Here is a 23,555-nt window from a genome sequence, read left to right on the forward strand (position 1 = left end):
TGTCTCATGCACACAGCCTGTCAGCACGTGATCGGCTTAGCTAGTGGATGGACCCCAGGATGAGCTAAACCTGTCTACAGAGAATTAGGCCAAGACAAAGCAAGTGAAAAACAAGCCATCAGCTGCTGCCACCCAGGGCCCACGGAGCTCAGAAGAGCCACTGGCAAGCCAGTAAATGTCAGCTTTGGCTGTCCATGGTCACCATCCTGGGCCACCAAAGCCAAGCAGAACAGTGAGTCTAGTCGTCTGTTCAGCTATCAGGAGGAAACTAGGCTTGCGTATGATTGGTAAATACTAGAGCTACATTCAGAGAAACCTTTTAAAAGGGTGTCCAGGCCAACCTAAACACAGGGATGGGCACAGTGCCCTCTACTTCAAAAGGTTCCACTATTTCAGTTGCCCAAACACTGCCCTAATGGAGCTTGAACAGGTACCAGGGCAAAAAGGTCTGGCAAAGGAAACATAGTGTTTACAGGCTGATGGGCTTGGGGTTTCAATCATTGTTCCGCTTCTTGCTACAGCTGGCCTTGGGTCACGCACCTGAGGATCTTCACTAAATCAGCCTTGAGCAGGGAGAGGTAAGCAGGGGGATGGTAACTGGCTTTTGCTTGCACCATGGATCATCTCCGCTCTGTCCACTGCTATCCTCCTCCATAGTGGGGAGGTCTCATTCCAGGACCTCCGTACCCTGCGTGTTGCTAAAGGGGGGAAAGGATAATATAGCATGGTGCTTGGGATTAAAAATCCCAAATTGGAGTCTAATCCTTTTAAACCTCATAGTCCTCAGTAAGGACAAGGTGATGAAGAGTGGGGACCCCTGTGGGAATTCAGGTTGTCACATGCTTAGATACAGTAGGAACTTAGTGGAGGCCAGCGGTCCTGGCATGTGTGTGCCTCTATCCACCCATCTGCCTACTGACTCAGAACAATGTGAAGATGAGGGTATAGGACCAAGCCACATTCCTACTCCAACAAGGCCACAGATGGTGAGGGGCATGAAGGTCTCAGTAAAGGGGCATGGTGGCTGCAAATCTTTTAGCTCTAAGAAGCCTAGCCAGATCTCATCTGAACTTTCAAGAGAGATTAGAGAGGCACTGGCTGCTTCCCCTCATCCATGACCAGTCCCCCTGGGAAAGTGGAAAGGCTATATGTGCACAAAGAGGGGCCCTACTTCTGCTGATGGATAATGCATGGTCATCACAGCCCTGATCTCCCCTTGGTCTATGTGGGACAGTTTTATCAGGTGCCCGTGCGTCCCCATTAACCAGTCTACAGAGATGCCATTTTCTAGGCACAATAGTACTTTACTTTGGATGCACACTAGACTCATCTAGAAGGCATTAAAGAAGACCAACACTGAGGAAAGCAGTGGCCCAGCATCTAGGCCTGCCTCATGTTATGTAGCCTGGGTATTAGCATTTTTACAGGTTGTTCTGTGAGTTCCTGTAAGCTGACGAAAGAAAAGATGGATTGCTTTGTCATTGACACCAGTGTAAGGACTGGTGTCTTTACACATGAGGGCAAAACATAAACTTCAGCCTTCTCACCACCAATACACACACACACACACACACACACACACAGAGAGAGAGACAGAGAGAGAGAGAGAGAGAGAGAGAGAGAGAGAGAGAGANAGAGAGAGAGAGAGAGAGAGAGAGAGAGAGAGAGAGATTTATATAGTCATGCACATATCTGTTTACACAACATATACATACATGGTCTTGTAAACAAATATATATATACAAACTAGCATATGCACATGTGTGTGCACATTCACATGTACTCATATGCACATACACACCTTCCTGGCATCTGAGAGAGTGGCAGGGTGACTGAGGAGGCAAAACTCAAGCTCCTCACATCCTGCTTTCTGTTTCCTCTTCCTGATCATCCCCCTTCCTCTCCTCTCATCTCCCTCCTCTTCTGGTGTCAGGTAGAAGGAAGGACTTGGGTTTGCTGTTTCCACTCTGTCATTCACCAGCTCTTTGAGCCAATGAATCCCTTCCTTTCCCAGCCCTCTCCTGTCCCTGTGAAGTAAACAAAACTCTCCTGATGAAGTCATCCCTGGAGACCTGAGTGAGATCATGGACCAGAAACTGTGTCAGTGTGTGCCAGCACCTGCTTCCTGGCTATTCAGAGAATGGTAGCAATGGAGAGATAGACGTACACACCCTGGGCATGCTGCTTCTTGGCCAGATTGCACCAATGTCACCTTGCTGAGACTGTCTTGTTAGACATAACAATGGAAGCAACAAAGTCTTTCCTAACAGAACAAAATGTGCCAGGAAACACAGAAGTCATTGCTCCTGCCAGGAACCCTGATGCTTACTGCCAGCCACCACTCCCACCAATCCCAGAGACAGGACAGTGTTACTGCAATCAGCAGACTCTTAACTGTCCCTCCTCTGTGGGCATTCTTGTCCCGGACCCCTTGCCTACAGTTCCAGATGCTATTCCCAAGGAACACATAGCACCAAGGTTAGAGTCTGATGCAGTGGTTTGCCAAGCCACAAAAGGCCAGCTTGCATAACCAACTACACAGTTATAGCTTATGTCTAATGAAGACCGGCCCCAGTCTCAGCTCCTCCAGAGATGATAGAGATCTCATTATTTCGGAATGAGGACAGAGTGTTGAAAGTCTTCCTTGACTCCTAGGAGTCTTTGCCAATGTGTCTGGAAGCTGAGCTTCCTCATTGCTTTGGTTTGAGAAGCCACCAACCTCTGCTTGGGTCACTGTGGTGCCATCCTGTAGCCTTCTCCTGCCTATTGTGTACTTAGTACCACAAGTTTACTTGTGAAGTATATAATTCATCTCATCCATTCAAGTTACTTATTGAGCACCTACTTGTGCCAGGAAGAATTATAGAAACTGACAGTTCCACTTCCTCTAAGACAGAAGAAAGCTATATCTGGTCTTCTCCAACACACACCCATTTCTTTCTCTCTTCCTGTCCCTCTTTCACCCCAACCTCCCAAGCTTACTCCATCATCAGGCTCTTACACCTCTAATAGATGTCCTCCCTAGCAGGAAGAATGTCATCAGCACCTGGGCTGGCTCCCTCTCATTCTGGTCTTTGCTGAAGGAAGCCCTCTCACGTCCATAGGATCTTCCTTACCCACTTGCTCTCAGTCTATAGCCACGTGTACACCCAATACCCTGTTCCCTTATCTCCCAACACTTATCACAGTGGCTGTCACCGTCAGCAATCACTCCTACAACCATTGAACCATCTTCCTACTTTATCGTGAGAACTTCAAGGACCAGTCCACTGTTATTCTGTTCAGCACTGGGTCTCCAGCTCCACAGTCAGTACTGAGGAAGGCAGGCCACTTCATTCCTGGGTTCTCGTTTCTGTGTATGCCTTCCTCATTCAGACAGACATGCACCAGTACCAGTGTTGGCAACACTGTAGGAATAAAGATGTCTGAGCTCTAGCGCTAAGGTGCTAGACCCTTCTACCCAACATTCAGCATGGTCATCAATGGCTGTCCCCTGATGTCACTAAGCACCTTCACAGTACCCTCTCTCCCTTTCTCCCTGTTGCACCCCACCTCTTCACATGGCTCTCTCTTTGTCCTTGGGGTGCAGCCAGATGATATGTGAGCCAGGCCCTCTTTTCTCACATGAGTGATTTCTTGGCATGGCATCTTAGGCAGAGGGAAACTGCACAGAAGTAGCTTGGCACACAGCTCATACCTCCTGGCCTGACATGTCTGCTACCTGTGTTTGCAGAGTTGGTCGGTGTGGGCTGTGTCCTGGATGGCGTACGCTACACCAATGGCGAGTCCTTCCAACCCAACTGCAGGTACAACTGTACCTGCATTGATGGCACGGTGGGCTGCACGCCGCTGTGCCTGAGCCCCAGGCCCCCACGCCTCTGGTGCCGCCAGCCCCGGCACGTGAGAGTCCCTGGCCAGTGCTGTGAGCAGTGGGTGTGTGATGATGATGCAAGGAGACCACGCCAGACTGCACTGTTGGACACCAGAGCCTTTGGTAAGTGTGGGCAGGGGCAAGTGGAATCCCTGAATATAACAGAGCTCCTAAATTCCAAATGTTCTCTTCATAAATCAAGTCCCCTGGCCATTACTCTCTCCACAACTCACCAGTTATATGGCCTTAGGGATATGTTGTCTGGAACCCAAATTCTCCATCTATGCAATCCAAATGACAGCATCTTTCCTGCCTACCTTAGAGGCTTCTCCTAACTTAAAAGCCTGGCATGACATTTTCAGTCCTCTATTATCTTATCAAAGTATCCCAGGGAGTGGGTAGGGACCTAGAAAGAGGAGCAGGTGGCAGTGCCTTGGAAGGAGTAGGTGGACTTTCCAGATAACTCAAGGGTTCTACTGCTGTGGTCATGTGAGCAGATGAAAATTTATCTAGATAAGTCTAAGAAGGAGAAGCCCTGTGAGGGAGGACAGGGATGTGATTTATTCACCATTGTCTACTTGAGCTTGGTACACTTGCTCCAAGATATTTGGAAAATATCCAGCTGGTATTTGCAGAGGTAGCCATATAGGTTTTTGGCTATAGGTGGCTGGATAGATGAATGAATGAATGAGTGAATAGATCACAGATAGATGATGGGTGTGTGCTACATCAGCAATATATAGATATATGGATAGATGCTTAGAGGAGAAGTGGTGGGAGAAGGGAAGTGAAGTAGATGGATAAATGGATATAAGATGAATGAGTGGGTGGGTGAATGGATGGATGGATGGATGGTAGCTAAATCAATGGGTATATGAAGGCATGCATGGAGATGAAATGGTTATAGACTAGATGAAAACAGATATGTGGAATAAGATACATACTTACATACATACAAATATACATAGATAGATACATAGATAGATAGATACATAGATAGATGATAGATAATTACAATGGATGGATGGGTGACATATGGGTAGATAAAGGATAAATATGCACAGATGGTGTCTGATTGGATGATGGTAGATACTTATGCATAGTTAGGCTTTTGAACTAGGGCAGAGGGGACAACAGGGAAGAGAGGATAAGGGCAAGAAGCAGTGCTGGAGGACACCTCAAGGCCTGGCATCTGTGCTGCGTATGGCATGGTGGGAAGAATCAGGGTGGCTCCTGGGGCTGGCCAATGCCCAGGAGAGAATACAACAAAGGAACACGTTTAGGGAGATGATATGAGCAGGTATGAGCAGGCTGAGTTTGAGGAGTGCTCAGAGGGAGAAATGTCCAGTCAGGGCAACCTCACAGAAGGAGTCCCACAGGAAGAGAGCTCTGCTGAGAGCAGCTGCTGGTCTTTAATATGTCCTGGGAGTAGCACACACAGTGAGACAGAGGAGTGGAGGTCTAGGGAGCATGACTTTTGAGGAGTAGACAAGAGAAAAGGAGGCCAGGGACTATGAAGAAACAGAGCCTGGGGAAATGAGGAGAATCCAAGAGAATCTGACACAGTGACCACAGAATCCAGTCACTGCTAGAGGAAAATGAGTCAGGTGACGCCAAAGGACAGAAGACTGCTTACCACTGGGATTTGGGGTGCTAATGATTTTTAAATGTGTTTTAAAGTGTGTGGGTTTGCTCAGAGCCTGTGCAGAGCTGTGTTCTTGGCCTTGGTGCCAGCAGCACTAAGGATTAGAAGGGTTGTTTTTTTGTTTTGGGGTTTTTTTTTTTTGAGGAAAGGGGCATTCCAGGCTTGGCAGCATCTCTAGCCAGCCCTTTTCGATGACAGCAACACATCCCCAAGTTGTGACCATCTGAAACAACTCCAGAACTTTACAAATGTGACTTAGGGGACAAAATCTCCCACATGGAGAAACAATGTGGTAGAAATGAAAACCAGTAGCAGGGAAGGTTTGGTCCCTGGTAGCTCAGGGGACCGTGACTACTCTTCCCACTAAACTTGCCTTCAGTATAGCACAATAGTCCCTGGGTGGTGGAGGGAGGCAGAAGCTGCCTGCCCATTGTGTGTGACCCAGTGACCCAGTTCTTAGCCATCCCAGGCGGAGGCCCTGGAGCCTTATGGAGGAGACCCAGAAACCAAAGCCCTTTATCCTCTCATCCTCCCTGGCAAATCCCTCCCTCCATGCCTGCTACAGACTCCCAGCCAGCTCATCCCAGACTGTCCGCTTCTGTCCTTGGATGCCTCCATTGCTGTCTCCTTTCTGTGTGTGGGTGCCCTCCCTATCTCAAATTCACTCCCAAATTCACTCACCAGCAATGTTTGCAGCATACCTGCAAGCTCCAGGGACTGTATGGAGAGCTGTTACCCGAAATAGATTCCTCGTTTGCCTTGTGTGTTTTTCCTCTCTTCCTTCCCCAATTTTTTTATTACCTTGTCTGCCCTTGCTCTCATTCTCTTCTGTCTTTCTTTATCTCTTTGTCTCCCCATCTCTGTGTCTGTCTCTGTCTCTCTTGTATATGTGTGTGTGTGTGTGTGTGTGTGTGTGTGTTTCCTCTCCCTGTCTCTGTCTCTCCCCAACCCCTTTCTTCCATTTACTATGAGTGCACAGATAGGATGTCTGTCTGTCTGTCCCACATTTCTACAGGCTGTTCTGCCTCACCTGCCATCTAATTGCCTGTCTCCCTCCATAGCTCACCATTCTCCCCTGCTTACCTCTGGCTAAGAATGCACTGATCAGATGCTACATTCTGTATATTCATAGGACCAGAAAGGAGCAAATAATACAACTTGTCCATAGTTGAGTAACAGGACCAACTGGCATGTAGAGCAATTCACTAATTCAGGGACATCTGATGCACTGTCACATGCATGATTCTGTCCTCTCAGACCCCAAACCTGGGAACTCTGTTCTTGATCTCTTTAACATAGGGGAACTGAGGCCTATAGGTGAGAGCCAGCTCACTGGACCCCACAACTTGCAAACTAGTGCAGTGCAGAGAGATGAACCCAGGGATTGTGACACAGAAGCCTATGGTCTCTTCAGCTGCTCCGTTCTGGATTTACTGAGATGGGATGTCAGATACTGGACTCATCCTTGAACTTTCAGATATATACTTCATTTCTGAGGGGCTGTAGGATGGACAGTGTCTTTAAAAAAAAACAAAAAACAAAAAACAAAAACAAAAACAAAAAGAAAAAGAAACAAAAAAAACCAAACAAACAGATCCTGCTCAGTGCCTTGTAGGTGCATGGCATAAACTCAGTCAAAATCTCCACCCTTTCCAGTAGCCTCACAAGGTAGATATCCTTCTAATGACTGAGGCCCAGTAAGTACTGTGTGAAGATCCCATAGCTTGTCACTGTATTCTTACTTTTCTGGTTGCTGTAACTAAATACCTGAAGAAAGCAATTTACAAGAGAAAGGGTTTATTTTGCTTCGAATTTTAAGAAGGGATGCAGGGGCTAGAGAAGTGGCTCATGTTTCAAGAGTGCTTGCTTCTCTTCCAAAGAACCCACTTTGGTTCCCAGCACTTATATATAACTACCTGGTGGTTCACAGTTGCCTGTAATACCAGTTCCACGGGTTCAAATGCCCTCTTCTGGTCTACCCCAGGACAAGCACACACATGGCATTCATACACAGACATAGACATAGACACAGACACATAAGTAAAACTAAATGTAAAAATAAAATCTCACGTTAATGAAAACAAAAAGAGATACCATCCATCCTAGTGGGAAAGGTATCAGCGGCAGGAGGTGGTGTCTGGTCATGTGGCATCCAGTCTGGAGAGATGACTAGTGGTATTCAGCTCACTTTCTCCTTTCTATTCAGTCTGGAACCCCAATTTATGCCCATAGTTAAGGTGGCATAGTCTTCTCAGTTCACTTAGCCCAATGTAGAAAATCCTTGCCAGACATCCCCAGAGCTCTGTCTCCTAGGTGATCTAGACCCTGTCCAATTTACAGGAATTGTAACCATCATAGAAACCTGGGTCCACTCAGCACTAACGATGATTAGACAATGATTCTTCTGTGACTTTATGTTGCATTTCTTGGTCAGAGAAGAACATGTTAAGGAGGAGAATGTAATCCCCCTACCTAGGTGTGGCTGCTAAGTAGAAGGTAGTTAGTCCTCCTGTGGGGAGGAAGAGCCCAATTCTTTCTGTCTGTCTCTGTCCTTGTCTAAATTCTTCACCTATCTATTGGTCTCTGCCTCTTTCTGAGTCTTGTGAATTCTAAATTTTTTTTTTCATGGTAATGGTGAGGGCTGCCGGAGCTCGTGGAGGCTACAGACTCATAGGTTCTGTGGTTTTCCTCTACAGCAGCGTCGGGCGCCGTGGAGCAACGGTATGAGAACTGCATAGCCTACACTAGTCCCTGGAGCCCCTGCTCTACCACCTGTGGCCTAGGTATCTCCACTCGGATCTCTAACGTCAATGCCCGGTGCTGGCCAGAGCAGGAAAGTCGCCTCTGCAACCTGCGGCCATGTGATGTGGACATCCAACCACACATCAAGGTAAGTTCAGGGCAGGGGTAGGCCCCTTAGGAAGGTATAGGCATGGTGAGCATGTATAGCTGACTTGAGCCTGACCACTAAACTTCTTGGGAGTCATTTAAGAAAAGGGGCTTGGCAGGCCTTGGGGCTGCTAGGCTTGTCCAGGATGGATTCTACTGAATGTATGCTTTTGTAATTGACCATCCTATCAGAAGCAAGGTCACTCCAAGGGAATATCAGGAGCCATCTGGGTTCTTTGTGTTGTGATTCTGAAGGACCTACACCATCTTTCATCCCCTTGGCTTCTTCCCACATCCACCGACACAGTACAGCTACCTGGGCAATGTGAGGACTGTGAACTAGAGCTTGAAACACATGGTGTCAGATGCCTCTCTGCTGTTAGTGTTCACAGGTGTGGCCAGTCTCCGGCTATCATTAAGCTTCAGTTCCTTTCCTGTGAATATAACATTGGTATTAATCCCCGAATCATCCCCCAGCTTTGAGAGTCTAAGATGATACAAGTACATCATCAAGAACATGTATACTAAACTGCAGAAGAAATGAGTCGTTCTTGTCTAACTCAGGACCCTTCACTCACACCTTAGTGCTTGACCTACCTGATGATCATATCAAGCAAAGAAAACTTGCCAGGGCTCATCCCTGCCTCTATTTGCGGATGAAGCAGGGTAGGTTCTTCAGATGCTGAGGAAAGGCTGCCAGTTACCAGGACAACCCTGTTTCCCACCATCATCATCAGACATAGGGCTTGCTCCTTATCCTTAACGCGGCACCCTGTCATCTTTGATGGATGCACACTTTCCTTTCTACTCTTCACACTCTGCTGTGCAGACCTTTGGTGCCAGCAGGTCCTTTACGAATGTTTCCTCATTGGAAGTATGGGTGTGAAAGACCCAGTATAAGAAGCAATAAGAACAAAGACCCTATTCTGGGCTCTAAAAATCTATCACAAGTCTGGGCCCTTCGCTAGAAGTTCACGATTCCTCTCCCATCTCCACCATCATCTACCTTAGGTAGGTTTGGATAATCTGCATGCTCTACCTGCACTGGATGTGTTCTGAGCCCAGCTCTGCTAGGATGCTGATAATAGAATCTAACACTAGCACAGGGCATTTAGTAATTGCCTACTATAGACCAGCTTCAAGGTTATATACAAGGTTGAGATACAGAAAGAGGCCAGAGTATCAAGGAGCCCACAGCCTCCTAGAAGGCTACAATTGTATTCGAATAACATCAATTCTGAATTTGTGAGAAAGAGAGGTGGTGGGATAGATGGGACAGATGAGAGCAAAATGTGCCTCTGATTAATCATGGGATTCCATGTCAGCTCAGCTGCTTGCTAACTAGGAAGCTTGGTTAGCTAAAAGAGGCTTCTTGTGCTGGTGACACTGACACATGGGTACCAAAATGGAAAAAAAAAAATCAGGAGAGAAGGGAGACTGCTAGCTGTGATATCTGAGCTCAGCATGATAATGCCCTTCTGCAATCCTTGGTTTACCTGTGTTATGTGGCAAGGCCTTGTTTTGTTGGCTGATGCCCTTCCTTGCTTCAAGAGTCTGTGAATCTGGAGCAAAGATGACGCCTGCCATGCACGATGATGGGAAGGGAGGATTTGGCGCTTGGAGGGAGCATGGTGGCTATACATTACCAGTACTAACCAAGGCTCCTTTTCCTTCCTGAAGGCAGGGAAGAAATGCCTGGCTGTGTACCAGCCAGAGGAGGCCACAAACTTCACTCTCGCAGGCTGTGTCAGCACACGCACCTACCGACCCAAGTACTGTGGAGTCTGTACTGACAATAGGTGTTGCATCCCCTACAAGTCCAAGACCATCAGTGTTGATTTCCAGTGTCCAGAGGGGCCAGGTTTCTCCCGGCAGGTCCTATGGATTAATGCTTGCTTCTGCAACCTGAGCTGCAGGAATCCTAACGATATCTTTGCTGATTTGGAATCTTACCCTGACTTCGCAGAGATTGCCAATTAGGTGGGTGTGTGGCTCAGGGTAAAGTTCCATGCTGCAAAGCAGCCAGCCCTTTGTGGTCCAGGACTTCACAATTGAGCCTTATTTCTTCTACTTCCTACTCGATTCTGAATTCCCAGTTTCTGTTCCTGTTTTGACAATCGTAATGGCCCAGGAGAGTGCTGCTCAGGCTCAGACAATGGGTTCCTCCTTGGGGACATTCTACATCATTCCAAGGAAAACACATCTCTGACTGTTCACAATGGAAGCAAAGCCTCGCCCAGCTAGTCTGGCTCCAGCCTGGGCAAGTTGTCAGAAGTTGTGATGGGATTGTCCAAGGAAAAGCATCAGCTGAAGAACCAGTATCATGAACTCCTTCCTCAGATGCCAAGCCTAGGGATGTTGGGATCCTTTCAGACAGATGGATGGGATTGGGGACACAGGAATAAGCTATTATTTTACCCTTGCCAAATGATACTATCCAGGGTATTTCTGCCTACAACATACCAAAACTATTCTCATTCCACAGATCTATATATCACAAGTCACCAAACATTTTCCAGGTGAGAACCATAGTTGTGTCATTCTGTTTTGCAATTGAAAATCATTTTAAAAAGAAGAAGAAAAAAAGAAAGTCATTTTCATTAACTTGGGCACTCTCTCCCCTCACCCCATATTCTATGAAGGACTAAACTTGGGTTCTTGTTGATCAGAAATGTAATTTGAGAAGTCTTATTTTTGCGGGTAGATGGTAGCCCCCAATTCATCCCATAGGAATGGGACAAGGCCAGCCGATCTTTCAAGCCACAGCTGGGCAGGTCTCTGAGTCTGCTGCTGGCCAAGTTCTTAGGACAATTAGCCAAAATCTGGGCCTCTCTCTCCCTAGGGTTCATGGGAGTTGGTAAGGACCGTAGAGTGACTTGTCTGTTGTTTCAAAAAGTAAGATGGGAAGATGTCCTCATGGCCCTTAGAAGATTCTTTTGAAGTCTACGCCAGACCTAACAGAATATGTACATCAAACAAACAAGTGGATCACCCTCCCATGGCCTGGGTGACCTCTAGCAGTCACCCAGTGAGTAGTCCCTGGACCCAGGAGAAATCTTTTTTGTTTCAGTGACCTACTTTACAGCCTCGGTGTCTATGAAGAAAATTAACTGAGTTTTCTCGTCTGAAGACAGAAGTCAACCAGCCATTTAGAAATGGGGATCTATTTAGTAGTGGTAAATGCTAAAGTGTTTGTAAGCTAAAGAAAGAGATTTTTCCTAAGTGATAATGAGGTTGTTACCTATTTTAGAGGGAGACTGTTCTGTCCTCATTCTTTTATTGTGTTCTACATACTACCCACTGTTCTCAATATTTGCCACACACTTACTCATTGAAAGAAACTTGGTGATAACACAGAGGACTTCCCTTAGTGATTTCTGTTCTTGACACTGTGAAATATCAATTCAAAGAGGCTGAGAAGTTCAACCAAAGTCACCTATCTGAAGACTCAGAGCCAGATAGATTGCCTTCATATTTCCCCTTTGCTTCTGGACCTTGTAAACATGTCAGGGCAGGAAAGCATACAGAAGTCAGCAGCTTGCCCTCTTAGTATTGGCTCTCTAGCCCCTTTCACGTAAGAGGAGAGTGTGTCTAGGTACTAAGGATCCAACCTAAACTGGACAGAAAAGGGCATGTGCATTATCCCCTGTGGCTCCTCCTGCCCTGGAATCAGAACCAGCTTACAGCATGCTTTGATAAGATGATTCAGTTTGCTCCACACCATACATGGTGGGCATATGGGAGAACTATATACACACTCATAAATGGATTTGTAAGTAGGAAAGGGGACTTGAGATTTCCTGTCCTTTCTGCAACTTCCCAAAGGCCTGGCCTTATGCAAGGCAAACAGTGGTGCTTAAGATGTATTTTGGGAAGAAAATACATTTCATATATATATATATATATATATATGTATATATATATATTCTTCCAGGATCTCATATTAACAGTGAGAAATCCTCTCTTAAGTGAGGTCTAGTATTTTGAGTAAATATATGTTCATATGTGTACAACTGCTTGTATGTAAATATAAGTTACCACTGTGGGTTATTAATTAGGTAAATTTTATGTGGTATCATATTTGATTTTCTTCTATTGGAAAAATCTGCCTTAACAGCTAACTCTGTAAGAACTTCCATAGGAGCCATACACTAGGGTCTTCCCAGGTATCCATCCTCATTTGGGAAACTGAGCTGAGCATCTTCAACCAAAGGAGTTAGGGTGATCATTGGGAATAGGAGAAAGGGATGGCCAGGGTAGCTCCATCGTTATTTAGAAACAGACCTGGCATACAGAACGACCAGAGGAACCAAACTTCTTTGAACCAAGGGAAAAAGACTTGGATGTAATATAAAGAAGCTCTTCCTAATAGTCAGAAACAGACTTTAATTGTATGGCCTGGCTCAAGGAAAGTTAAGAATATCCATTATAGTTAAAAACAAAAGTCCATTATTGATAGCTTATTTGGTGCTAAGCCCTACGGTGCATTTTGTCGGGCTATCACTTAGCAGAGCCATGCTCAGTACACAATCTTTCTCCATTCAATAAATAGAAACGCTGAAGCTCAAAGGCACTGAGGAGCTGAGGCTCAGAAGCATGTTTAGTCCACTCTATCGGGGGGAAGAGATCTTGACGGGACCTAAATGACTACTATTGGAAACTCATATTTGAAAGTTTTCAGAAGTCCCACTCCTACCCTATCCCCAAATGCTTAGAAACTAAAGAAGCAATGAGGATGAGCTAACCTTCAGTGAAGAGGTTCACTACTGCACCAAGAGTGAACGTCTTAGGTGTGCTTAGTCATTGGACAGGGAGACCTGAGTTTGTGAACCTGCAGCTTACTAAACCTTACAATTAGCATTTGGAGAGCCAAGACTGCTTCTCGGTGCTTTACTGACATGGCTTACTTAATCTTTTCAGTGAGCCCAAGAGTCAGGGCGTTACCACTGCCCATTTTAGGGCTGAGAAAGCAAAGTCTCCAGGAGTTAAGTGATTTGCTCAAGTTCTTAACCAACCGAGGCACTGCAGATAAACTCCAAAGCCCAGTGTCATGTAACATGCCCATGCCGTCTGTCCTGACACGCAGCCCATTTTCCTGTTCCTAAACCAAAGGCTCCAGAGTCACCAGAATCAACTCACAGGACAGTGCAGAAATTCTAATGTCGAGGGTGATTAGAGACTGATCAAAGAAAGTAATTTCAAATGATATGATTGTTTGTAACCACCTTAATTATTTTTGAACTACATATGCATAGAGATTGGGAAGAACATCACAGCCTGTGAGTATAATGTTGACTTCTGTCATTTCTTTATAAAGACTTGTTTTTTTACTCAAAGGACCCACAGTGACAGCTCTGAATGGTTGAGAAGCAGAAGGCCATGGTTAGCTGTGAGTCCTGCACATGTATGTGTGTGTGTGTGTGTGTATTTGTATGTCCTTATCTATTTTCAAACTGTGATTGTATATTTAAATATTCCTCCTGCCATTTTGTAAGTGATTACACATAAAGAAACACCTTTGAATGTCCTCATAGAGGAGAGCTAGCCCTTGGACGGCCTGTCACATTTTGCCACATTCCTCATTTTTCTCATGATCTGTGTAGCAGGGAATGTGTTTGTTCAACCATGATGAGTTTTCATTGTTCAAATTCTTTGTTTACAGCTTTTCTCCTTAAAGTAATAAATCATCAGCAACAGTGACTTCTTTGATTTGGTTTTGGGTTTTTTTTTTTTTGGTCTTTTTTTTTTTTTTCCTTCTACATTCTGCTGTTAGGAGGCAAAGATCAAATAATGGATGTGTTCAACCAATGTGTGGGTTGGAGAAATGAAGTCCCAGATATTGGATAGAAGGGAATAAAAATGGCATAAATATTTGAAGATGAACCTAGAAGCACAGATTCTGAAGCCCAGAGGACACCGGTGTTGGGACACATTATTCCTGGACAGACCTGAGCAAACATCCACACATCCCAGATGGGGATTTGGCCATAGACCAAAGGAGGGATAGCACCAAAGCCTGACTTGGTGGACCAGTTACCTACAGAGCCTAGATTAGAGGCTGTTCACAGAAGTGGGTATGACTTAGGGCTGCTGCACCACAGAAAATGCACCCCAGCATGAGTGGCAGCTCAGGGAAGTAAAACTTTTCCTATGACTTGAAGGTTAGAACATCTCTCTTGGGCAGCTCAGTGGATCTGTCTTTTTCAGCAACCCTGCTGATCAGTCTGTTTTAGGCAGATAAATTGGCCTTTGTTTCCTGAGTCGTTCTTACTATTTCCATAGGCTTAGGCATGCAGACTTGTGTTTCTGGTTAGTTTTAGGGACTTTTTGAGTATCCTGAGTCATTTGCTTCTTGACTCTTAGATTTTTTTTTTCTTTTGTCTTAAGAACAAGCCTGTCTTTGAGGCTTAAAAAGTCTCTTTTATAACTTCTTGGATTTTAACAAGCTTTGAGCTTTGGAGAAAATGTTACATAACACCCAGAGTTGCCAATATACCTAAGCTTAAAGATAAGCATAAATAGAAGGGGGATTTTTAGGATCCAGTCCTCCATTCGAATGCTGGCTCATTTATTTAACAGCTTGCTACATTCTTAACTAGATGTTGGGTACCTTGAGGTCAGGGCCATGATTACATAGCACAGTGTCAAGACAATGGTGGAGGGTGGAGAGATAAATGGATGGGCAGAGAGTATCTATTACATACTGTCCTCAGTGCCAAAGGGAGCACAGAGAAGCAGAAAGCAGGCTGCAAGGTGTCATGGAAACAGACCTGCCATTAGTACTCAGTTGGGTCTTAAAACTCTGAGCTCCTTCCTGGCATGTCTCCACTCACTCTCCTCAACTGGAGAACTCACAAAAGGATAACACCTATCCTTGGCCGAGCGCACCTTGCATGTTTGAGTTTTAAACAGAGGGCTAGCATAAAGGTAAGAGGCCTAACTTCAAGCCTGAGGTACCTACGTTTGATCCCTGTAGAGCCAACGTTAAGAACAAAAATCTGAGCCGGGCGTGGTGGCGCACGCCTTTAATCCCAGCACTCGGGAGGCAGAGGCAGGTGGATTTCTGAGTTCGAGGCCAGCCTGGTCTACAAAGTGAGTTCCAGGACAGCCAGGGCTATACAGAGAAACCCTGTCTCGAAAAAACAAAAAAAAAAAAAAAAAAAAAAAAAAAAAAAAAAAAAAAAACAAGAACAAAAATCTGACCATGGTAACAAGTGCTTATAAGACCACTGCATGGGAAGCAGATACAGATGGATCTCTGGGACTCACTGGGAAGACAGCCAACTTGAATTGGCAAAACCCAGGCTCATGAAAGACAGCCTGGAAAGGGCAAGGTGCATGGCAACTGAGGGGTGACAACTGATGTTGACTTCTGGCCTCCCATGCGCTCACACTCCTGTGCAGCCATGTGTACCCCTATGAACACTAGCTGAGTTGTTTTGTAGAAAATGGGGTAGTCAGCTGGCTTATAGTAAGAATTAATCCCAGAGCTCCCAGGGACTAAACCACCAACCAAAGAGTACACATGGAGGGACTCATGGCTACAGCTGCATATGTAGCAGAGGATGGACTTGTTGGACATCAATGGAAAGAGAGGCTCTTGGTCCTGTGAAGACTTGATGCCCCAGTGTAGGGGAATGCTAGGGTGGGGAAGCAAGAGTGGGTGGGTTGGTAAGCAGGGAGAGGGGAGATAGGATAGGGGGTTTTCAAAGGGGAAACCAGGAAAGGGGATAACATTTGAAATGTAAATAAAGAAAATATCTGATAAAAAAAAAAGAATTAAAATCAATGTATGCATACACTTCATGCAGGCATTATTTGAGGAAGTAAACATGAATTGCCCTCAACATTTAGTTACACTCTTTCACTTTACTGGGAAACTGTTTAATCACCTAATGATCTTCCCAGGTGTATTTTTATTTTAAATTGTAACTTTGCATTTACTGACCAGCCTTTCTAAGGCAGGAAGGGTATGGTAGTCCTTTCTGCAAAATGTGGCATTGCTTAGCCATACGAGCAGCTGAGCTGATGACTTTGGCAGATGAGGTGACTGATTCTCTCAACTGCTTCTAGTCCATCCCTCCCCAAGCAAGCAATATCACAATACAAACCTAGTCACATGACTTGTTTCCATTAATGCCTCTATACTCAATCATAGTTTTTCTTCTTCTCAGGAAGAATCTCTATCTTACCACCATGCAGATATCTGCATGCCCATATTCACTGCCAATCCATTCACAACAAACAGGGAATGAAAGTAACCTTAAAGTTACATACTCACAATAGAATTTTACTTACCCATAAGACAGAACAAAAGGCTAGAATTTGCTGAATGATGGATGGAATTGGAAAATATTGTAATGACTGCAGCTCAGATAGAAAAATATCATTCATTTTCTCTCATGTATGGGTCTAGCTTCTAAGTTTTCATGTGTGTATTGTCATGTGTGTATTGTGTATAGAACTCAAGCAGGTCAGGAAGCAGGAGCTGATGCAGAGGCAATGGGGGGATGTTATTTACTGGCTTGCTTCCTCTGCCTTTCTCAGCCTACTTTCTTGTAGAACCCAAGACTACCAGCCCAGGGATGGCACCACTCATAACGGGCCCTCTCACCTTGATCACTAATTAAGAAAATGCCCTACAGCTGGTTCTCATAGAGGCATTTCCTCAACTCAAGTTCCTTTCTCTGTGACAACTCCAGCCTGTGTCAAGTTGACACAAAACTAGCCAGTACACATATTTATGTAGGAATTGAATCTTTATAGATAGATTCCAGGAAACTAGAAAGACAGCTTGAAAGGGGAAATAAGCTTTTAGGGAGAGAATTTGGAAGGGTGATAGACATGTGTAACATGAAAGTAGAAAGCAGAATGCTACAGGTGGACAAGAATGAGGGGGATGGGGGTGAAGAGATTGTGGGGAGGGGGGTGTGGGAGAAAAACAACTAAGAAAGTATGTAAGAAAGTGCCACAAGGAAACCTGCTTTGTGAAGTAATCAAAATATAAAGTAGGATTTAAAACAAATTTGTCCAGAGTCGTATGAGTGCATCAGACTCAGGGGGAATGAATGGTCTTTACTCAATATTACTCAGTATTATCTGGTTGAAATTGGAGAAAATGAGACCTGAAGGAAATTGTGAAAACATATATAGTGATTTCTAGGTAGAGTTGGAGATCCTGTCATCCTGCTCCATAGGCTAAGGCATAACAACTTTCTGGGTGTACAGTATTGAGGCCAGCCTGGCCAACAGAGCAGGAAGGCCTCTTTCTCAAAAAGTAAAAAGTGGGCTGGAGAGATGGCTCAGCCATTAAAGGCTAGGCTCACAACCAAAAAAAAAAAAAAAGTAAGTATATCTATGTATGTATATATGTATGTATGTATGTATCATCTTTCTGACTGTCTATCTATCTGTCTATCATAAATCTTTCATATATCTCCAGGTTTCACCTACCTATCAATTATCTTCTTTCCATTTATTTATATGTCTGTCTGTCTGTCTATCTATCTATCTATCCATCTATCTACCTATCTATCTGTCATCTTCTATTAATTATCTATTATTTATCTATCATCTATGTATCTATGTATCTGTATCTATGTATCTATTTGTCTATTTATCTATCTATCTATCTCTCTTATTATTCACCTACCTATTCATACTTTCGTGACACTTGTACTTAGAAATCCATGCCCTGCTGGAATCTTGTCTCTTTCTATCACATGTGGATTCTAAGGAGATGCTGGCACAGTTTTTTCACTATTTGGTACACTCTACACAGCATATCTCAGGATCTACACTCTAAGCCTCATTATTCTGCCTTTTATACAATACAAGAAAAATGTGGGTTTCTTCATCCATTTCAGTAAAAGGAGCAAGAGCTGCTAGAAGCAGGCTCACTGATAATATAAGAAGTGCCCGCAGAGGGAAGAGAGGATAACACAAAACCACATCAAAGCTATTGTATCTTGCAAGTCCGAGCAGGGCCATTTAATGGAAGAACAAAGGTACCTTGGGCCAGTGAAAACCTTTCAGGCCCACAGTGCTGATCCCTGGAGCTCACTGATATTCCAGCATCCCCAGACACTGATAGGGGAGGGTGTGAGCCATTTATAGGCAGGGAGATAATAATCCACTGAAAGTGGCTCGTTAAGCCATTCAGTCTCTCTGAAGTTTGAAAGCTACTCTTTCTGGAGAGTGAAGACTCCCCTGGAGCTCACTGGCCAGCCAGTCTAGCCAAACCTATGAGTCCAGGATTCAGTAAAAGACTCTGCCTCAAAGGATAAGATAGTGAGCAATGAAGGGAGATGTCTGACATTGACATCAGGCCTCCAAGCACATGCACACCTGCACACACACAAATACACTCAATAAATGTAATACACATTCTTAAAAAAATAATCAGTAGTTTATGAGTGAGAAAAATAAGGTAGTATGCAGTATGCATCAGCACTCTTCGTATCTGCAAATCTTGCTTCCTAGGAACACAGACCATTCAGGGATCACTTCTCAGAGCAACGATGAATGACAATGGTATCTGTACCAACGGACTTGTCCGTCAATCAATGATGTCACTGTTAACTCATCAACTCAACTTCACTGATTCTTTGGAGCCCATCTTAGTTACTTTTTTTAATTGCTGTTATAAAACTCCATTGCCAAGACTCACGTGAGATCTGTATAAGGTTTTCCTTAGCTGGAGGACAGCCACAGAAGTCAAGTGCCCCTTCTTGTGCAAGTACATTTTTGTGTTCTTGAGCTGGAGGATAATCTGGCCTGTTGCTCTGTCTTACTTATGTTGGAGACACAGCCTCTCTTTGGCCTGGAATTCATCAAGTGGGCTAACCTAACTGGCCAGAGTAGCCTCAGTGATCTTTCTATCTCTACCTTTCCAGCACTGGGATGACAAGCGTGTACCACCAGAAGTATTTTATGTGTGTAGATGTTTTACCTGCATTTAAGTCTGTACCACATGTGTGTTCTGTGCCTATGTAGAGAGGGTACTGATCCCAGAAACTGGAGTTACAGACACTTATAAGCCCCATGTGGGTGCTTCAAGTTGAACTGGGTGCTCTAGAACAACAGCCAATGTTCTTAAACACACAGAGCCTGCTACCCTAGCTTTTTTTTTTTTTTTTTTTTAATGTGAGCTATGAGGAATTGAATTCAGGTTGTCACACTTGCAAGGGAAATATTTTACCAACTGAGCCATCTTCCAAGTCAAGTGTCTTTGTTGCATGTTGTCAAGGGCCGCATCACAGCATGGGGGTTCTCAGAGGTGAGATGACCTTGGTCCCCAGCCAGAATCATCATATATGCTGGGGTGCCAAGGAGCTCCTCTCCTTATCCTCCTCACTTTCTTGGAAGCAAGTTTCTTAGCAGACAACACTCACCCTCTACAGGCTCCCAACCGTTACTGTGTGGCCTCCCATAAACAATCATCCACGTGGGAAATAGAGTCTTCAGATGGAGAGGCACCTTTAGACAAACTAACCCTGGGTAGCACCAAATATGCAAACATGCAGCTGTGACTGTCTCAAAAACAGTAAAATGGAGAGCAATACAGAGAGAGACACCCAATGCCAACCTCAGGCCACCAAATGTACACACAAGTGCAACAATGCATGCAACACACATATACCAAACATACAAAGCAAACATCTCCCATGGGATGTGAGAACAGGAGTCATTTTTAACCTATATGCTTCCCTCTTCTTCCAGCTTGAAAAGTGTTCTCTCATCACTATGGTGACCTGCTACTAGGTGCCTGGTGTGTGGCAAGGCTGCCTGCACACTGAATTCCTTACTGCAGAAAAAGATGTGCCTGACTGCTTGCATAGAAATGATGTTCGTTTAGATAAATTAGGCTACAGGGATGCCTAACTTATTTTCGCCTGATTCTTCTTCCTTTAATATCACTACCAGAAAGTTTAGAAACCTATATGACAGACAGTGCCATTTCTACTGGTCAGGGTCATTCTGTGGCAAAGAATTCCAAAAGTAAGGGTCACACAGCAGGGGCTCTGGTGTCAAGGATAAAGTTCCACCCCTTCCTGCTCCACAATGCCACACCCACCCTCATAGGGAGAGGAAAAGACACAAGCCACTGCAAAGTTACAAATTTATTGGTCTGGAAATAAATACAAACATCTTATTAAGAAACTGCCCTGGAAAGACATATACAGTGATTTCTTGTCAGCATTCAGTCACCCTGGCCTGGATCCCTGATCTTTCTACACAAGGTCAGTGGCACTCCTCCACGGTAGGTGTTGGCAGGTAAACTGATCCCTTGTCTCTCATGCCACCTATAGGGCTTAACTACTTTCTCTAGTAACTCCAAGATCCTGGAAGTCTCCAGGCTTTGAGGGCTGACTCCCAATGATCAAGTGTCTCTGATCTGATCACATTTCCTATAGGAAAGGTCCAAGGTTAGCCACAGTAAGAATCAAAAGGCAGTAGTATGGAGCATGGGCATTAGGCTGGCATTGCTTAGCGAGGCCAATGCTACAAACCCAGTCAGCAGGAGAGGCAGGAGAGGGAAGCAAGTCCCCATGGAATGTACAGAATCCAAAACCAGTCCTTCCCCCACTAGAACACACGGTTCTCTCTGAAGAACCAGCGATGGGCCAGTTAAGAGATATTCAGTTATCAAGTTTCAAATCAATGCCAGGCATCAGTTATGGGAGACAAGGTGTGACTCGGTCACACAAGATTCCAGATCAATGAAATCACACCCACCAGGTTCTAGCACTTGGCCCTACCAAGAGTCCTCAAAATCCCAGGGCCATTCTATCCCCACCCTTCCCATCCTAGAGACTCATCCCAGACAAGGACCCCTGTCACCTGCTGGGTTCTCCCTCTGCCTCAAAGAATGCAACAACAAATCAAAACCATATTCCCCAGGGACAGAGGTATCATTCACTGTGGAATGGGAGCGGGGTACAGTAGGGCGCATAGACTGCATAGCAAGAGTCTTAAATCACTGATGCCCCACATTTGCTGGATCACTTTCTCTATAAAGCCTGGGGTTTGTTACCAGTTTTTCTTGCACGTTAAAAGGTTGCCAGAAAAACAGGTTGTGGGTTTCAGCATCCAGAACTTTAAAATCAATTCCTTCAAGTGAGCCTAGTTAGTAGACTTGTGTTTTTCCTCTACCTGCCCTAGACCCTGCCTTTTTTTCTCTCCCTTTCTTGGTTTCCCTACTTAAAATAAGGTGCCCAACTTTCCTGCCTCTCTCTCTCCTTTCAAAACAGAAGTTTGTTTCCAGGAATGAGTTTAATGGGGAGGAAACAGGAAGTAGGCAGGCTGGCAAAACGCCTGTGAACCAGAATGCTGGATCAGCCTGGGCTTGGAGCCAGGCAGTGTTACAGCTATCTATTTCTTAGTTTTGGCAGTTCGGTGTCTGAGGGTAGAGAGAGGGTCCACCAGGCCACTTGTTAGCAGAACAGTACGCTGAACTGCTTCTTGCCTTTGGTCCACCACCACCCACCCTGGTCCCAGGAGGCAGCCAGAACAGCCTGGGTCTGCCACCGCCAGAGTTCATTCTTACAAAAGCAGCTTTAGATTAATACCGCATTAGCGTAGGGTGGCAGGCAAGGGTTGGGGGCTAAGGGAGAGGCCACCAGTCCAGGATGACTGATGCACAGACTGTTTAGCAGGACACCTCCATGGACTTGGGCCCGGCATTGTTTCCGGTGGCGCCCGAGTTGGGGGTGATGTTGAGACGGGCATCCTCACTGGTATGGGAGCGGCTACGGGACCCCTCACTGGTGTGCGAGCGGCTTCGGGGGCCCTCGCTGGTATGGGAACGGCTACGGGTGCCCTCCAGGGATGTGACACTGGAGCCAGAGGCTGTGCGGGACCGCATCAGGCGAGTCATGCTGGCAGAAGGCACTGGGAACACAGAAGACAAATATGGTTAGGATACAGGAAGCCTCTACAGGTGTGGGTCCTACCCCTGGCTGCCAGCCATGACAGTCTATCGTAAGAGCCCAGCTGAACACCACTTCTCTATTGTCTTCATCCTGGGAGCCATCTACCCTCTGTGCCACTCACAATGAGGACAGTAAAGTCCAATATGTGGGGAAGGCACATAACAATCACATGGCAAGAGTCCTGAGCTGTGACCTGGGTCTGACCCCCAGTTTGTTATGTGCTTATTAGCTAGGTGACCACCAGATCATCACACTTGAAGCCTTCCCGTTACTGTTTGCAAAATGAAGACTTTCGTGTAACCTCCTCCTAAATGTACTGTCAGTAGGCAGTCGAATGTGGAAGCCAGCAAGGTTAGTTCCTGCACGTCCCAAGAATAACCCCCAAGGTCTCACCACATGGTTCCTAAAGAAATGTTAGCCATCTGTCTGCCTTCCAAAAGCCTGCTAGCTCTCAAACCTTAGCATGACCAAAACTGCGCATACCACAGCAGATGACTGACAGAAGGGGATACAAGACAATCCTCCTCCTATCTAGGGTGGCAGTGCTCCCCCCAAATTCATGCTCACCTGAAACTTCAGAATATGACCTTGTTTGGAATACTTAGTTTAGAGATATTTAGTTAAGACAAGGTCCGTCTGGATTAGAATGATCCCTAATCCAAAGCCCAATATCCTTAATGAGAAAACAAGAGAGAGAGCCACCCCATATGGATGGAGAGATTGGTGTAATGCAGCCAGAAGCCACAGAAGACCTATGATGTAGTTAGCAGAATCCAGCAGGCAAGAAAGGGCCTTGAAAAGTGAGCCCAGCCCTGTCCAAACCTTGACCTCAGATTTGCAGCCTCTGAAGTTGTAGGAAAAATGCATTCTTGACGCTTAAGAGCTTTATTTGTGGGGATCTCTTAGGTTACTCATTGGGGTGACTAATGCCATACCCCAATGAAGCACAGCCCTAGATCAGACACCCAAAATTGGATTAGTCCTTGTTCAGTGGAATTCACTCCTTAAAGAAAGAATCAGTGTTGTTCCTGGTTTGTCTGTCTGTCTGTCTGACTTCCCTTCCTTCCTTCCTTCCTTCCTTCCTTCCTTCCTTCCTTCCTTCCTTCCTTCCTTCCTTTCTTTCTCTCTCCCCCTCTCTCTTTCTTTCCCCCTTTCCTTTCCTTTCCTTTCCTTTCCTTTCCTTTCCTTTCCTTTCCTTTCCTTTCCTTTCCTTTCC

The 23,555-nt window shown here is 45.3% G+C and overlaps 2 protein-coding genes across 3 annotated transcripts in view; one reads left to right on the forward strand and one right to left on the reverse strand.

Moving 5' to 3' along the window:
- Ccn4 (cellular communication network factor 4) overlaps window positions 1-10,981 on the forward strand; it is a 28,682-nt gene extending 17,701 nt beyond the window's left edge. Inside the window, exons 3-5 of the mRNA XM_021183151.1 lie at window positions 3,734-3,994; window positions 8,213-8,406; window positions 10,086-10,981. Coding sequence (XP_021038810.1) covers window positions 3,734-3,994; window positions 8,213-8,406; window positions 10,086-10,385 — 755 coding nt within the window. The 3' untranslated portion in view covers window positions 10,386-10,981. The remainder of the gene's footprint in view (window positions 1-3,733; window positions 3,995-8,212; window positions 8,407-10,085) is intronic.
- A 9,528-nt stretch (window positions 10,982-20,509) lies between these two features.
- Window positions 20,510-23,555, reverse strand: part of Ndrg1 (N-myc downstream regulated 1) — a 42,410-nt gene continuing 39,364 nt past the window's right edge. Inside the window, exon 16 of one of the 2 annotated variants that reach the window (XM_021183153.2) lies at window positions 20,510-22,298. In XM_021183153.2, coding sequence (XP_021038812.1) covers window positions 22,057-22,298 — 242 coding nt within the window. In that variant the 3' untranslated portion in view covers window positions 20,510-22,056. The remainder of the gene's footprint in view (window positions 22,299-23,555) is intronic. The other variant, XM_021183154.2, reaches the window with a different exon arrangement.

Source organism: Mus caroli, chromosome 15, assembly GCF_900094665.2.
Source record: "Mus caroli chromosome 15, CAROLI_EIJ_v1.1, whole genome shotgun sequence".
Classification (NCBI taxonomy): Eukaryota; Metazoa; Chordata; class Mammalia; order Rodentia; family Muridae; genus Mus; species Mus caroli.